Here is a 15,814-nt window from a genome sequence, read left to right as displayed (position 1 = left end):
CCATTAAATCTTAACGATACAGATCTCTATTATAGGAATGAAATTTAGGCACAAAGAGGTTTGGTAGCCTTGAACTTAGATTAAGTAGTGGAGCTCGTATTATCTGGCAGTCTGGTCCATAATCCACAAATCTTAAATAGTACATTATGCTACTTAACTTCTTTGTTTCCCCTCTGACAGACTTTACTTACTGAACTGAAAAAAATAATGGTCTAATATATAAGATACATCCAATAATTAAAAACTGATAGTTTTATGTGCTTCTTGGAAACTCTAGCATTACAAATCACAAGGTTTGTAGTTGTATAAAATACAGTAGATAATTAAAGCCAAAATCTTATAGTGCCTCCCAAACTTTAATGTATATACAAGATGGCTAGGCTTGAGAAAGGATCTTGTTAAAATGTAAATTCTGACTCAGTAATCTGAAGCGGAGACCTTATATTTCTGCTAAGTTCACAAGGATCTCAATACTGCCCTTGAACTCATAAGTAGCAAGGGTTTAGGCAGTTTGTCCTGATCTTTGGCAAGCTTTATATGTTTTATTTAACCAGTTTCTTATTTTGTTTCTGTAGCCGTTGTATGTAACTGCGTATGGTAAGGAAATTAGTGAGTTCTTTTTAATAGTTTCAGTTCTATAAGTGGAAGATTGAACATTGCTAAGAAAAAAAATTGTGTCTCACATGGTGTTAACACAGTGAGTAAAATAACTAATCATATTGGTTTATATATTTAATATGACTGACATAGATATTTCACAATTTATTTTGAAGAAGATAGGTGGAATTGAATAAAAAGTTGATTTCATCACTATTGACTTATTCTTTAGTAGTAATAATAATTTACACAGTTAAAACAATGAATGCTTGCTCAATGCTGTGTATGTATTCAGTACCAGGTACTATATCAAGTGCTGAGTATGATTTCACTTAAATTATCATGATATAGTTTGCTGATTTCATGTACATCACACAGTTTTATTCTTTCTAGTAACTGGGTTTTTTTGAGATAAAAAAATATGTAGGATCACTTCCTAGAAAATCCACACTATTAAATTATAACGAACACAGATATCATCAAGCATATACTACATACATAGCCAAATCAGCTAGAAAACTCCTTCATTATGTAAAAGGATGAGAATAATATGTATTCAAAGGTTAACAAATGTAATGATACCTGGCAAATATAATGTAACCCTTTTATTAATTATGATAAAAAAAGAAGAAAATGTAATGATCCAGGGTAACATTTGGTGTTAAAATTTTTTTGAGTTTCAAAATATTCTTGCTATCATTAATAAAATATACTTGATTATAAAAAATTATCTTGATATCCTCATTTTATTCATCCAGAAGCTATTCTAGTATGTGCCCTGTTCTGGGAGCTGTACATACAGCTCAGCACAGATTCTTCTATAGTTAAAGCCATTCTGGGTGTTTACAATAATCAGTCAGTAACTATAGAAATGTGATGATTACCAAAAAAACCCAAAAGATTCTCCCACCTATCTTCTTCTCCCATGTCACCCCCATAAAATTCTTTCCCTCTTTGTTTCCTGACTGGTGATACCCAGTTCAACTAATGGATAGAAACAGAACTGTAAAGAACAGTTTGTACAAAACAGAACAATGAGAATGAGGAGGTAGCTCAGTAGTAGCATTGTACTACTGGTATAGGAAGGCTGGGGAGGTCTCAGAAATGGAGATGCCAGATTGAGACTGGTATCCACCCGATATTTTTCAGGTTCTTGTCACCATCAAAGAATTCAGAGGTAAGACAAAATTAGGAATTTCCTGTAGAGTTTATATAACTCATCTTCTGATCAAACTTTAATGGACAGACTATTAATCCATTAAGATGAAGAAAAAGAGGGAAATTCCAGGCCTGGGTTGTAATTTTCCTGCAATTGGAATGCCTTTTACTGCCCTTATGTGGGATTTTTGCATATAAACCTGTACCAGATGCATGAGAAATAACCATTTTGTAAGGCTAATCTTATAGAGATGCCATTAAGTGAAACAGTGTAGCAAAGGATAATTAGCAATTGTCTTTGTTTATCACATGTACTCCATCCAATTTTTTGAGTGGTCTTTTGTTTTGCTATCTTTGTTTTGGTCTTTTGTCACATGCAGTCCTGCTTTCTTTGCCTCTTTTTGCCCAATTTTCGTTACCTGCTTCATCCGCTATGCCCTACCCTTCGAGTGCTGTTAATCTTTAGGAGTTGTAGAAAGGTGGTGGTCTAACTTCCATAACATTTTTCTTTTGGGGCTACTTATATATCTTGAAAGTGCAAACCTCTGGCTGTCTGATCTAAGGAAGTCAGAGACTTTTCAGGTAGGAATAGACAAGAAGCTCAAAAAATTAGCTTATGTTATTGAAGATATACTTGGATGTATACTAAAATTCTAAGAAAGGCGGAAGGGGAAAACCAAAAACTAAAAATTTAAAAAAGGTTGAAGGATATAATTTTGAAGATCTAGTAAGACTGGAATCTATACTTTTTTTAATGACTTTCAGTTAAGATCACACAGATCTTAACTGCTAGAATTTGGAGACTGCTAGAATTTGTCAGCTTTTTTTCCTAAACAAAATCTACTAGTATCTTTTGTTGATTGTCTTAATAGCTGGCATAGCACTTAATGATCATATTTTTTACATTGAGTCCAGCTGTCTGCTTTGTATTGTTACCAGTTACATTGGTTATACTTTACTGTAGAATGATGTTTTTTCCCCATATATATTACTAATATTTTTTAAAAGTTTGGTTTAGGGCATAATATTTTCATATCAATACATTAAACTTTAGCCTTGGAATTTTTTTTTCTGCCAGTCCTGGGCTTGAGCTCAGGGTCTGAGCCCTGTCCTTGGACTTTCTCAAGGCTAGAGCTCTACCATTTGAGCCTCAGCACCACTTCCAGCTTTTTTCTATGTATGTGGTACCGAGGAATTGAACCCGGGTCTTCATGCATGCTAGGCAAGCACTCTACCACTAGGCCAAACTCCCAGCCCCAGCCTTGGAAATTTTTTAAATAGCATTCAATGATAGCCAACTTACACCAAATATTTTTCTAAGTTTCATCTTTACAAACCTTCCTGTGACATATTTTAAGCTTTCGGTTTTGCCTTTATCTGTTTTCATTTTGGAACAACATTTACAAAAATTTTAAATATGGACTGGTTTACTACAAAAATCAAAGTAATTTAGTGAAAACTCGGGTGACTGTCTTTGAAGCAGCTATTATAGGTTATAGAAAGATGTCACAACTTGTGGTATGTTTATTCAGGTTTTTTTGTGACCCAGAAGAGAACTAAAAAGCTACTAAAGTATTAGCCACCTCCAAAGAGAGAATTTGTAGGATTTTCCCCTGGATCAGACACCTTTATTCCAAAAGGAAAGGTCATTTTCCCCAAGTATCCCCAGTGCCAAGGAGTGGCAGCTATATACCCAGGGAGATAGAATTCCTTTTGCCTGATAGTTTTAGAATTGTGAAAGGAGAGGTGTGGGGTGTAGGGTTTTGGGCTGGCAGTGAATGAGCATAAAATTTAGTGAAGTTCATCTCATGACCAAATTTTTAAATGTTTGTAACAGAGAGGAAAGGGTAGATAGAAATAATTTATAACAAAATATTTTAGAGGAATGACTACCTGAAGAGACACTGTTTATATTATTTGTATTTTCAGATGGCTGGAAGAGGCGATTACAGTTCAGCATGTTCACTTATGTCTCCAGTGTATCTTGATCGGTCACCCTCTGAGTCATAGCAACTTTCCCACTTGTTTACTTGGATTTCAAGGAGAAATATCCTTAGTACATTTAAATGAGAGTCTTAGAATCATGTTTTTAAATCAGGTAATATAAAGCCCTACAAAACCCTTTAAAACCCTGTTAGGGACTCGGCCAGGCCCTCTTTGAGCTCATGGAGAATGGCGCCATCAGAGAAAAGGGAAGTCTAGTGGCAACTGTGTATTGTCCCTTTTGGATCAGTGCCATCAGGTGCTCTTGGCTAAAGCTTAAGAAGAATTCTTTAATCCTTTTTTCACCCATCTCTGTACTGTCCCTTCAGAAGTTGTGAATGCTTCCACGTGCAATAGTGTATAGAGAACCAGGATATAATCACTCTATCACTTGAGCCATAGTGCCACTTCTGGCTTTTTCTGTGTATGGGTACTGAGGAATTGAACCCAGGGCTTCCCCTGGCCCTATCCCTGCTTTTAAAACAATTAGAATTATTGATGATGAAAGGTTAAAATATTTATTTACTTACGTATTTATTTTGTCAGTCCTGGGGCTTGAACTCAGGGCCTGTGTACTGTCCTGGAGCTTTCTCAAGGCTTGGGCTTTCTCAAGGCTAGAGCTCTACAACTTGTGCCATAGTACTACTTCCAGCTTTTACTATGTATGTGGTATCAAGGAATCGAACCCAGGCCTTCATACATGCTAGATAAGTACTCTGCTACTTGGCCAAACTCCCAGCCCTGACTTTTTCTGTGTATGTGGTATCAAGGAATCGAAGATAAGGCTTCATACATGCTAGGAGTGCACTCTGCCACTAGGCCACACTCCCAGCCCAGGGCTCAAATATTTATAAGATAGTGTGGGGGGAAAAAAAGTATCAACATGTGAACTTCTAACAGGTGATTGATTGGACATTCTAAGAGGAAGTTTGTTTGAACTGAGCCATGGTTCCAACCTCTTTTCAATAGTGGCACCAGACTTCCTTATTGATGACTCTTTAGTAGAAGATTGCTTTGGTGTCAAGCAGATGTATTTATATTTTTATTGCAGTGTATTGTTATGATTCCAAGGTGTTTTGTTTTCCTTACTACTATTATGGTTCAAGGTTCCTTAATACTGTGTTTAAGGTTATTATAAGAAACTTTATTTTATAAATATTAAAGATAGCTCGGTGTAATTGTTTCTTTATATTTTACAAATTTTATCTTGGAAATTAGTTTATTCATTATGTTTAATTTTAGGAAATGGTGCTCTTGCAGAACATTCTGAAAATGTGCATATTTCAGGAGTATCAACTGGTAAGTCATTTTTGTAATGTTTAAATTTCATGCATGATTTATATGGTAAATATTGAAAGCCACCTAGTATCTTATAAAGTGATATTTGCTATAAAAATTATTACTGCTTTTGTAACAAATAATAGGGAATGCAGTAACTGGAACATAGAGAAAGCCTCATAAGATAAAAATGATGCATGTGGTTCAATTATTCTTTCTCAAACAATCTGCTTACTTCTCTGATATAAACATTAAACCAAGAGAAAAGTTGGATAAGTTGAATTAGTAGTTTCTTTCCATTCAAAGTTATTTGAAATGAAATGTATTGAAATGTAGTTTTGAATGTTGTCCCTAGAATTTAGAACCTTAGAAATTGTTTAGCTTTTTGCTGGTTAATTGAAGATAAGATTTCTTATGGACTTCCCTGCCCAGGCTGGCTTCAAAACTTGATTCACACATCTGAGTGGCTAAGATCACATGCATAAGCCACCTATGCTTGGCTTAAGCCACCTATGCTTGGCTTCTACAAAGAGAGAGGGGTGGGGGAAGAAAAGAAAACTATGTGTTAATCCTACCCATTCTCATAAGATTTTAACATCTCATAGAATATATTTATTTGGGGGTCAGAAGTAGGGCTTAGTAGTAGAGTGCTTGCCTAGCATGCATGAAACCCTGGGTTTGATTCCTTGATACCACATACATAGAAAAAGCCAGAAGTGGTTCTGTGGCTCAAGTGGTAGAGTGCTAATCTGAGAAAGCTCAAGGACAGTGCCCAGGCCCTGAGTTCAAGTTCCAGGACTGAAAAAAAAAAGAATACATTTATTTTTCATTTGTTCATTAGTACTTATATATATTATTTTAGTGCTGACATAAAATTCTCATCAAGTGGCTACACCACAATGAATATTTTTGTACACATGAATGTTATTTCCAGTGAATCTTCCTGGTGTGGATCATTTTGTAAAAGGCATCTATATCTTGCTCTTTTTAATTTGTAAGGATATTTCTTTAGCAATAATTTTAAGAATCAAATTATTATATGAAAGGTCATAAATAATTTAACAACTCGAGAAGTCTCCTGACAAGTTGCTTTCAAAAAGGATTGTACCAGTTTATACAGCATTTATATTAGGTATGACCATGTTTTTCTTCAGAGTTTTCCTTAGGTTTTATTTATCATTTTCATCTGAAACGTGGATCAAAGACAACATGTAACATTGGTCAAAAGAACCTGTGAAATTACAGTTAGTAAGAGACACCTGATCAACTGTTATTGAGTCCCATAGGAAAAGTGTGACAGGACCGTTTTTGCCTTCTGGTTACAGTTGTAACCTTCCTGTATTTCAAAAGCAACTGCCATCAAAGAATTACAGCTTAAGTTTTATTTTCTTTCATATTATTTCTTTCTTTATAAGATCTTAAAAATTCTAGAATAATGAATGTTCTACCTAGTATAGATACTTTTCTAGGGAAGCTTCAAAATACTGTGTCACAATATCTAAACTTCAGTTAATGGCTGATAGCAAAATCCAGTTTGCTATCAGGTTTTATAGTTCACACAGAATGTTAATTTATTGCAGTTCATATGTCCTGATTTATATGTCCCTAATTTGAAAAGGCCACTGCTAAATTATTAGTTGTAAAAGGCTTATAGTATCAGCATTATGATAGTCTTGCAAATACTAGAAGGCATTTTTTTTTAAGCTAGTAAATACATAACGGGTACTATACAGTTTGGGTAACTGCTTTTGAGAGGTGTTAGAGCCTTAAGAAGTAAGGACTAGTGGAGATGTTTAGAGAAGACTTAATAAATCATGAGCTCCAAGGTCAGTTTGTATCTTAAGAACTGATCTTTCTGCCTCATCTCTTCTGTGCTTCTATGCTTTCAGTAAGAGTCACAGCAAACTTCAAATATTAATAGTTTTACAAATAGTGGATAAATTAGAAAATGTCACCACTGTATCGGTAGTCTGCGTGCTCTTGCAAGAAAAAAGATTGTCTTCTTTCACCCTTAAAAAATGGTATTAAAAGGGTAAATCCTCCCTATTCATCTTACATTTTGCTAGCACAGTTGAAAGTTATTCTTACAAATGAGAAACTTTAGAGTGAGCAGTAAGTTTCTTTGAGGATAGATCTGTTCAGTTTCTTTGTTATTTTCATCTTTATTGCATTTTACTATGACCCTGTTTTTCTATTTTTTTTTCTTCCCTCTTTTTTTGTATTCTTTTTGCCAGTCCTGGGCTTGGGCTCAGGGCCTGAGTGCTGACCTTGGGGTTTCTCAAGGCTAGAGCTCTACCACTTGAGCCACAGCACCAGTTCTGTCTTTTTCTCTATATGTGGTACCAAGGTATTGAACCTGGGGCTTCATGCATGCTAGGCAGGCACTCAAACACTAGGCCAAACTCCCGGCCCCTCTTCCCTCTTTTTTGTATCTCCTTTTACCCTCATACAAATCTTTATTACTATGTATTCTAAACATTGGTGGTCTTGAAGAGACTGACAAATTACCTGTTCAGATTAGAGATAATATCCAAGTAACATATTTTATTTCCTGAAGGAGGTGACATAGCATAAAGGAGTGATCCCATTGCTATCCTTCTTCAGTATATTTGAGAAAGAGGAATATTTGTGTGCATTATAAGCAGCTGGATATAGGATTTCCTACTTGATATAGGAAAATGTGATTTCTAGTAATTTCTTCAAGACAAATGAGAGTTTTGAGTAGGAATGATAGTTTAAAATTTTTCTACTTGTACTTATCCTTTTAAATTATATAAAACTTCACCATCCAGTTATAGTTTTTTGCTAGTTAACTAGAGGCAGGAATCTTGCTCATTTGTCTGTATCAGCTAGCTTTGAACTAGATCCTCAGATATCAACCTCCTGAGTAGCTATGATTACAAGCGTGAACCACTGATACCCAGGTTGTCTTCTGATTTTAAAAGAATGGAAAAATAAAATTTGGAGTAATTTTTAGGAAACTCTGTTCATATCCCATGCTGTGTCCACTCAACTGTCTTCTAGCCTGAATTTGTTGGTTGTTCTGACATTTCTGTTATAGAAGAACTCAGCTTAATTTCTATATATAAAATTCATTCAATGAGTCTAGACAACAAAGAATTAAGAAAATAAAGACATAAGCAACAAATTCAGTTATGTTAAAAAAGGGGGGGGGGGCTTTGAAACTGAAGCCATTTCTTCCTAGCCATAGGTAACCTAAGTTTCCTATTCAGGTTTCAGACTTCACAACATTCAGACAAAAGGCTACTATAGTCTATATTTTTTAACGTCATTCATCTTAGAAATCCCAACGCTTTTTGCTCACTTTTCCTGTGTTCTTAATGGCCCATAGACTTTATGCAGCATGCTTGCTCTCCAAAGAACTGTCTATCCCATGTTATCATATTTGAGAATATTACTGTCTTTTATCAGATACTCGGCTGTATGTGCTTTCTCCATCCATTCTTTTTTTAAAAATATAATATCTTCCTCAGTCTCCACATAATCTTCTATTTCTACTATTCTGTGTCCCTAAGCATCATACCCATAGTTATCTATATGTGTAGTCTCCTTATCATGAAAAGTAGAAGATAGAATGTAGTGTTAGATTTGTGACAAAGACGCCTAATATAATGAACATTGAAGGAGAAAATCTATTCTGGCTCATAGTATCAGAGGTATTTTTTATGTCTTTAGCCTTTTTGCTTTGGGAACAATATGGAAGCAAAAATTGGAACTGCTAGAGAGCAAAGAGAGGAAGGAGATAGGGCCCCAATAGCCTCTTCAAGGGCACACCCCAGTGACCTAACTTCCTTCCAAGACATGACACCTTTTTAAAGATGCCACTTCCCAGCAGGGCCATAGATTAATGACAAAGCCTGTGAACCTTTTTAAGGAACATTGATGTTCCAAACCATAACTGGTGCTGTTGATCCTTTTAATTTCCGAGATACTGAGAAGCAGCTTAGTCCTGCTTACTGTCCTTAGAGTTTTAGTCTTCAAAACCTTTACAATTAAGTATACTTTTTTCCCCAACTGTTACTTGTTATAGATTCCGTGTACCTGTGTTTAGATAGAGGACTAGAAGGGCACTCTTCTTCATTGAAATTCTGTTCAAGCAGCTTCCTTTTGCTGTGATAATTACTCGTTGTGGAAAGCTCCTTCAGTGGACAGGCATTTGCCATGGTGGTTAAGTGTCTTGCTTCTGAAACCTGGTGCTCATACTCCCAACTTTGACACTTGCTTTTTGTTTCTTTGTTGCCTGAAAAATGTACTTTATTTCTCTGTTTCTTTTGTTCCCCCGCTGCTAAATAAGGATGATAATGCTAAGAATTAAATGAGGAAAAGGTCCTGACAGATAATATGAGCTAAATAAATGTTAGCTGTTTTTTTAAGATCATAGCTGTGGGATCTATGGGCCAAACTGTACTTACTTTATGATATACAGAGGTCTTGAACTTCAGACCTATAATATGCAACAGAACTCTTAATTTGCAACAGAAATCTGATCAGTAGCACTTTGTCAAACTGCTATTAATTGGTCTCCTAAATTGATGGTAGGCAGATATATGTTATTCAGGGCAGCCATTTAACTGTGTATTCTGTTTTCAGTGTGTCATTGCCATTTAACATTTGCATGGACACAGTATTACTTTGTTTTCTAAGAGAATCAAGGCACAGCACCGTAAAGTGTTGGGCTAACTCAAAAAGTGACTCATGGCTCTAATCCTAGCCACTCAGAAGTCTTGAGATCTTAGGGTCAAGGCTCAAAGCTAACCTAGGGAGGAAAGCCTTGTGAGACTCTTACCTCCAATTAACCACCAAAAAGCGAAAAGAGCTGTGGCTTAAGTGGTAGCTTACTATCCTTGAGCAGAAAAACTCAGGATAGAGCCCAGGCCCTGCGTTTAAGCCCCAGAATTGGCACCAAAAACAAATAAATAAATCAGTAAGTAAATAAATAAATGAAAAGTGGGCTACACAACATCCTTCCATAGCTATGAGTGCAGCATGCATTACCATTTTAAGTAGACTTGTATTTGTAATAATAACAGCTCACTTTCAGTTCCACCAGTCACTGGTTGAGTTACTAAGGTGATACTTTCCCACCTATCTTCAGTGGGACTCTCCTGAGTTGTGGTTTGAGAAAGGCCTTCTGGAGCAGGAGTTGTGGCTTCAGTATAGTGATCCTTGCAGAAGGCAAGGAATATTGGTAAAGTACCCTAAACTGCTGGGCTTTCATGAGCGCACTAGGCTCTTACCAGATAACTCAGTTCCCAGCTTCAGGCTGCCTGGCTTAAGAGAAGTATCTAACTTTACCTAATTCAAAGATCTTCAATGGCCCACTTCAGATCCTTTCATTGTGGCCATCCATTTTATCAAGAGTCCTGACTGATTGAGGCACAGAGGCTAGTTCTGTAATCACAATCTCAGTTTTACTCTTCCTGGGTCTTCATCATTGCCCTGGACTAAAACTAACCTGTGGAGATTTTAGGCCAAGTTTCAGAAGTCGGAGATGGACCAGATCCTAAGAGGCCTTCACTGTCCCAGTTCAACTCATCCTGTTGACTTTAGGCTGATTGTCTAGTAGAAACAGCCAAAACCACTGGTCTCATCAGAACTGGTTGAATCACAGTGGGAGAGGGCTACAGAGAGAGATTATATGGTGAGAAGAGATGCAAGAGAGGCAAATGAGTATTTTCAGAAAGTGGAATTCCCTGTATTCATACAGTAATGAAATTAGAAGTATTCTGTATTGTGACCACCATCACCCACAAACACTGTTATTTCCTTATGAGCAGGGTGAGCTTGTTTTGGGTCCATAGTAAAATTTTTGTAAAATAAAATATAAGAACAGGAACTTTTATGTTTTATTTTTAGCTGATCTCTTTGCAATACAACTTTCTTATAAAATGATACACGTCATATTCCTTCTTTTCATAGTAAGTTCACCTTGGTTTGATTGTGTATGTGTACCACATACACAGAAAAAAGCGAAAGTTGGTGCTGTGGCTCAAGTGATAGTGCTCTAGCCTTGAAAAAGCCAAAAGACAGTGCCCAGATCCTGAGGTCAAGCCCCAGGACTGGCAAAAGAGAAAAACTACTGTTATTATAAAGGTAACATACAGAGAGGTTCAGTTGCATTAGTCAAGTAAAGAGCATGTCTCATTTTGGACAGTGTTACTTCTTCCCTTGCTCTCTTGCAGTTTTTCTTCTTTACTCCCATCCCCACCTACAAGTTGTATAGTTCATTTTCAACATAGTGCCTATGAGGACCATCTATAATACATTTTTATGAACTTATAATCTATTTAAAATACCATATATTTAACTTTATATTTGTCATATATATTTAATTGCTTTAAATATACATTTTGTAATTTCTTTTGATATTGTCTTGTGTGCTCTCAAGTGAATTGTTGCTTAGCTGAATGTTAATCATACATCATTGTTACAAATTGTCTCAGAAAATTTAAGTGGTCAGTGAACATAGCTTTTGCTTCTATTTTCGCTTTACTATTTATTAAAACCTGACACACATTTTCATATTGCTTTTAGTCTCAAGTACTTTTTGCAGTAAGGTGAAAAGGTTGTCAGTTTTAAAAAGAAACCTAGATTTTTTTATCTTAACAGGAAATTGTACTTTGCTTTTTTCTTTTGTAGGTAAGCTCTAATCATAAATTTCTTTGCCTACTTCTTTTTCTTCCAAGCTTTAAAAGGGTATGAAATCCCAAATTGAAGCATATTTTATTTGACATTATTTTGAAGTAGTCCTCTCTTTTCCTGTGTATTCTCTGTAATAGAGACCATATGAACACCTCAGACTTTTTTTTTCTATTTGAAAGTTTTGTATATTTGTTAGTTTTCTGTTTTACAATTTTTCCTTTTAAAAAATGTTATTATCTTTAAGTAGTTTTACAAAGGAGGTGCCAGATAAAGCAGTTTATGAATACAATGCATCTTGATCAATTTCACCCATTCAGCATTCCGCCCTTTGACCTACCCCTTCCCTTATTTTTCTTAATTTTTTGGCTACATTCCATCTCTTCCCCCCTTCTTTGGTCTGCTTGGATGTACCCATTTCCTGATGTTGATTTTGTTGGACTTTGACTAAAGACTAAGTCTATTATACTTTAGTTAATTCATTTATAATCACTTGCTTACCATCCAATGTGTCTATTTATAGATTTATAGGCACATTCTAGCTACTACTAATGAAGGAAATCATGCAACCTTGTTTCTCTGGATCTGGTTTATTTCACCTTTCCAAATATTTCCGTTTCCTTACAAATGGTGCAATATCCTTCTTTCTAATTGATAAGTAAAATTCCATTGTATATACTCTGGAAAGCAATATGAAGATAATTCAAAAAAATAAAGAGAACTATCCTATAACCCAGCAATCCCACTTCTGGGCATTTATCCAATAGAATACAAAGTTACAGAAATGCCACCAGCACAGCCATGTTTGTTAACAGCACCATTCACCATAGCCACAATATGGATTGACCCGATGCCGGCCCTCTGTGGATGAATGGATCAAGAGAATGTGGTATACATGCTCAATGAATTATTTTCTTTTGGGTTGCTGCTGGAGTTTGAATTCAGAGCTGCACTAGATAGGTGTGCTGTTGCTTGAGCCACACCTCTAGCACTTTTACTCTGGTTAATTTTGAGGTAGAGTCTCTCCTGGGCCACAGTAGTTGTGTATCACCTCTTCCACCATTTCTTCTGTTGAGATGTGAGTCTCATGCTCTTTTTTGCCCAAACTGGCCTAGAACTGTAATTCTCCCAATCTAAGCCTTCCAAATTGCTAGGATGACATGTGTATGTCCAACTACTGGTTGAAATGGTTTTCATTGACCTTTTACCCAGGCTAGACTTGAACCACAATTCTTCCAATCGTTGCCTTCAGATTAGCTAGGATTATAGGCATGGACTGCCAGTGCCTGGCACTTTCAGTTTTTAAACAGCACTAAATGCATCAGTCTAGTTTTAAAGCCACATTTCTGTGCTTCTCCATGAGAATATTGAAATATTTTCAGTAGAAGCCTTAAAGCATTTTTCAGTTTTTACATAATTTTCTAATCTATATAGTAATGTTATTTGTTTTTGGGGGTTGGGCCTGACCACTTCAGCTCAAGGCTACTGCCCTACCCCTTGAGCCTCAGCACTATTTCCCATTTTCTAGTGGTTAATTGGAGATAAAGAGTCTCACATTCTTTAGTGGCCAGACTGGCTTTGAACAATGATTCTCAGATCTCAGCCTCCTGAGTAGCTAGGAATACAGGTGTGTACCACTGTGCCCACTATGTTATTTGTATTTTTTTAAACATAATTATTTCTAGCTTGAACATCTTGACTTTTTTTTTCTTTTTTGTGGTCATGGGGCTTGAGCTCTGAGCTTTGGATGTTGTCCCTGAGCTCTTCAGCTCAAGGCTACCACCCTACCCCTAGAACCACAGCTCCACTTCCCGTTATTTGTATTTTAAGACAAAAAACAAGTATCGAAATCTATTGGAGAATATCTGCCTATATTCATTCTTTAGTAAATTATTTTCTAATTGACAACATAAACATAAATGCTAACAGTGTGTATTTACCTTTTAGTTAGCTTAACCATCAGATTAAAACTACTGGACTTCATTATTCCAGGTATCCTGTATACTAGGCCCATTGTGAATTAAATTAACAGACTTTTTGCACAGCTATTAGATAACCTAATCCAAATATATATATATATATGAAAAGTCTTTTATTTCTGGAATTAAGGAAAATTATAGGAAGTGTATTTGTTATATAATCACCCAAAAAGCTTGAATTTTGTTTATAACTAAGGATATGGACTAAAATAAGTTCAGTAGAATAAAATTTTACTTGAGTTTGGGTATCAGAGCTGAAGTGTTACATTGAGTGAGGACTAGGAAGTTGTATGTAAGGCACTGAAATAGGGCCCTGAAGAATTGGAAGATTAAGGCAGGTAGAATGTAAGCAACGCAGTAGCCCGTGATTCTTAAAAAGTGGTAAAATGTAAGCTCTATTTCTGACTGACGTTTTTCAGTTTTTGATATTGTAAGGTCTTCCTTACAATACAAAGTTAGAACTTCCTGTCCTTAAAAATCCTGAGATTTCTTGTCATTTTTAGTTGTTGTTTTTTGTTTGGATTTGTTGTTGTTGTTTCGCTTTGTTTTCTTTTTTTTTTTTTTCCCACTTAAACTTAACTTAGAGGCTTAAGCTCCAAGCCTGGGTGCTGTCCCTGAGCTGTTTCGCTCAAAGCTAGCACTTTCCACTGTGAGCCACCATGCCACCATGCCAGGGTGGTTATTCGGAGATATGTGTCTCACTGGGGCTCTTCAGCCTGGGCTGGCTTTGAACCACAATCCTCAGATCTCAGCCTCCTAAGTAGCTAGGATTATAGGTGTGAGCCACAGGGTGCCTGGCTACTTGTAGTATTTTTAAAGTGCCTTTTTACTTGATGCAGCCACATGATGCCTAAGACAATGAAAATTCAGAATATAGAATAAAGAAAGGGATTTGGGAAGATCATAGATTTGACCTTAATGAATTTGAGACTGGAATATCCAGTGGATACTTCATTAAGAAAAGTCTCCAGGTTCAAAAGTTTAACCACAAGCTGAAATTCTGAGGGTAGACAAAATCTTCCATTGAGAGTGAAAAGAGGAGGCTTGAGGATGAGGTATGAACACTACTATAGTAGAATAGCTGAGGAAGGGTCTAGTGCTAGAGACTGGCAGAGAAATAGATCTAGAGGGGTGTTCTCCACAAAGTCAAGGTACAAGAAAAGAAAGTAAATGTCAAGTGTTCTAGAAAGATCAAGTACCCTGGGAAACCGAGGGTGTGCTGGATTTGGCAGTGAGATGAGTAATAAATGTTCTTTGCTTGCCAATATGGTTTCTGTGGAATAGGGGAAGAACTGAAAATCTGATTTCAGTATGTCAAAGAAAAAAATGCAAAATGAGGAAAAGAAAAATGGATTGGTGCCTTCCCATGAGCTTAAGAAAATGCAACATGATAGTGAGGGTGAAAGGAGGGCTAAATAGACCACAGAGAAATTCAAATAGCAGCTCCTTATTTTAACACATGAAGAAGTTTTAACACCCAACAAGTTGTAATAGTTGAAGTGTGACAAAGCTAGGAAGTGGCAGATGGAACAAACAGCATCCAGGTTTAATGGTCCCATATTCATTAGAGTGTATTGGCAAACTCTTAACCCCAAATGGGAAAATTCAGTGGTTTCTTTTGGGACCACATCTGTTCTTTCCTAAATACAGAAGAAAATAAGTTGTGATTAAGGTATGTGTCTAGTACTTGGGAAGATGTGTTTGATTAAACACATCAGAAACAAGGAGTAGGGAGGTAGCCTTGAGCTGAAAAGCTCAGGGACAACACCCAAGCCCAGAGTTCAAGCCCCTGGACAGATAAAAATAAAAGGAAAAAAACAGTCTCTGGAACACTATAAAGAAATGACTGATAGATATTTATTTATTTAAATCATTTTAGCATGATATAAACATTATGTAGTAGTACATGTATCAAAACATATAGGTGGGGCCAGGAGTTTGGCCTACTGGTTAAAGTGCTTGCCTAGCATGCATGAAGACCTAGGTTCGATTCCTTGGTACCACATACATATAAAAAATCCGGAAGTGGTACTGAGGCTCAAGTGGTAGAGCTCTAGCCTTGAGAAAGTCCAAGGACAGTGCTCAGGCCCTGAGCTCAAGCCCAGGACTGGCAAAAACAAAACAAAACAACAAAAAAACCCATATAGGTTACTTCCTTC

General features: G+C 36.3%; 1 protein-coding gene across 1 annotated transcript in view; it reads left to right on the top strand.

Annotated features, from left to right (window-relative positions):
- Lrp12 (LDL receptor related protein 12) overlaps positions 1-15,814 on the top strand; it is a 55,646-nt gene that overhangs the window by 20,481 nt on the left and 19,351 nt on the right. The window contains exon 2 of the mRNA XM_090339246.1: positions 4,981-5,037. Within this exon, the coding sequence (XP_090195372.1) occupies positions 4,981-5,037 (57 nt within the window). The remainder of the gene's footprint in view (positions 1-4,980; positions 5,038-15,814) is intronic.

This window comes from Megascapheus bottae, chromosome 9 (genome assembly GCF_031878675.1).
Source record: "Megascapheus bottae isolate mThoBot1 chromosome 9, mThoBot2.hap1, whole genome shotgun sequence".
NCBI classification, from domain to species: Eukaryota; Metazoa; Chordata; class Mammalia; order Rodentia; family Geomyidae; genus Megascapheus; species Megascapheus bottae.
Note: the sequence above shows the minus strand (reverse complement) of the source record. Positions and strands in the feature narration are given on the sequence as shown.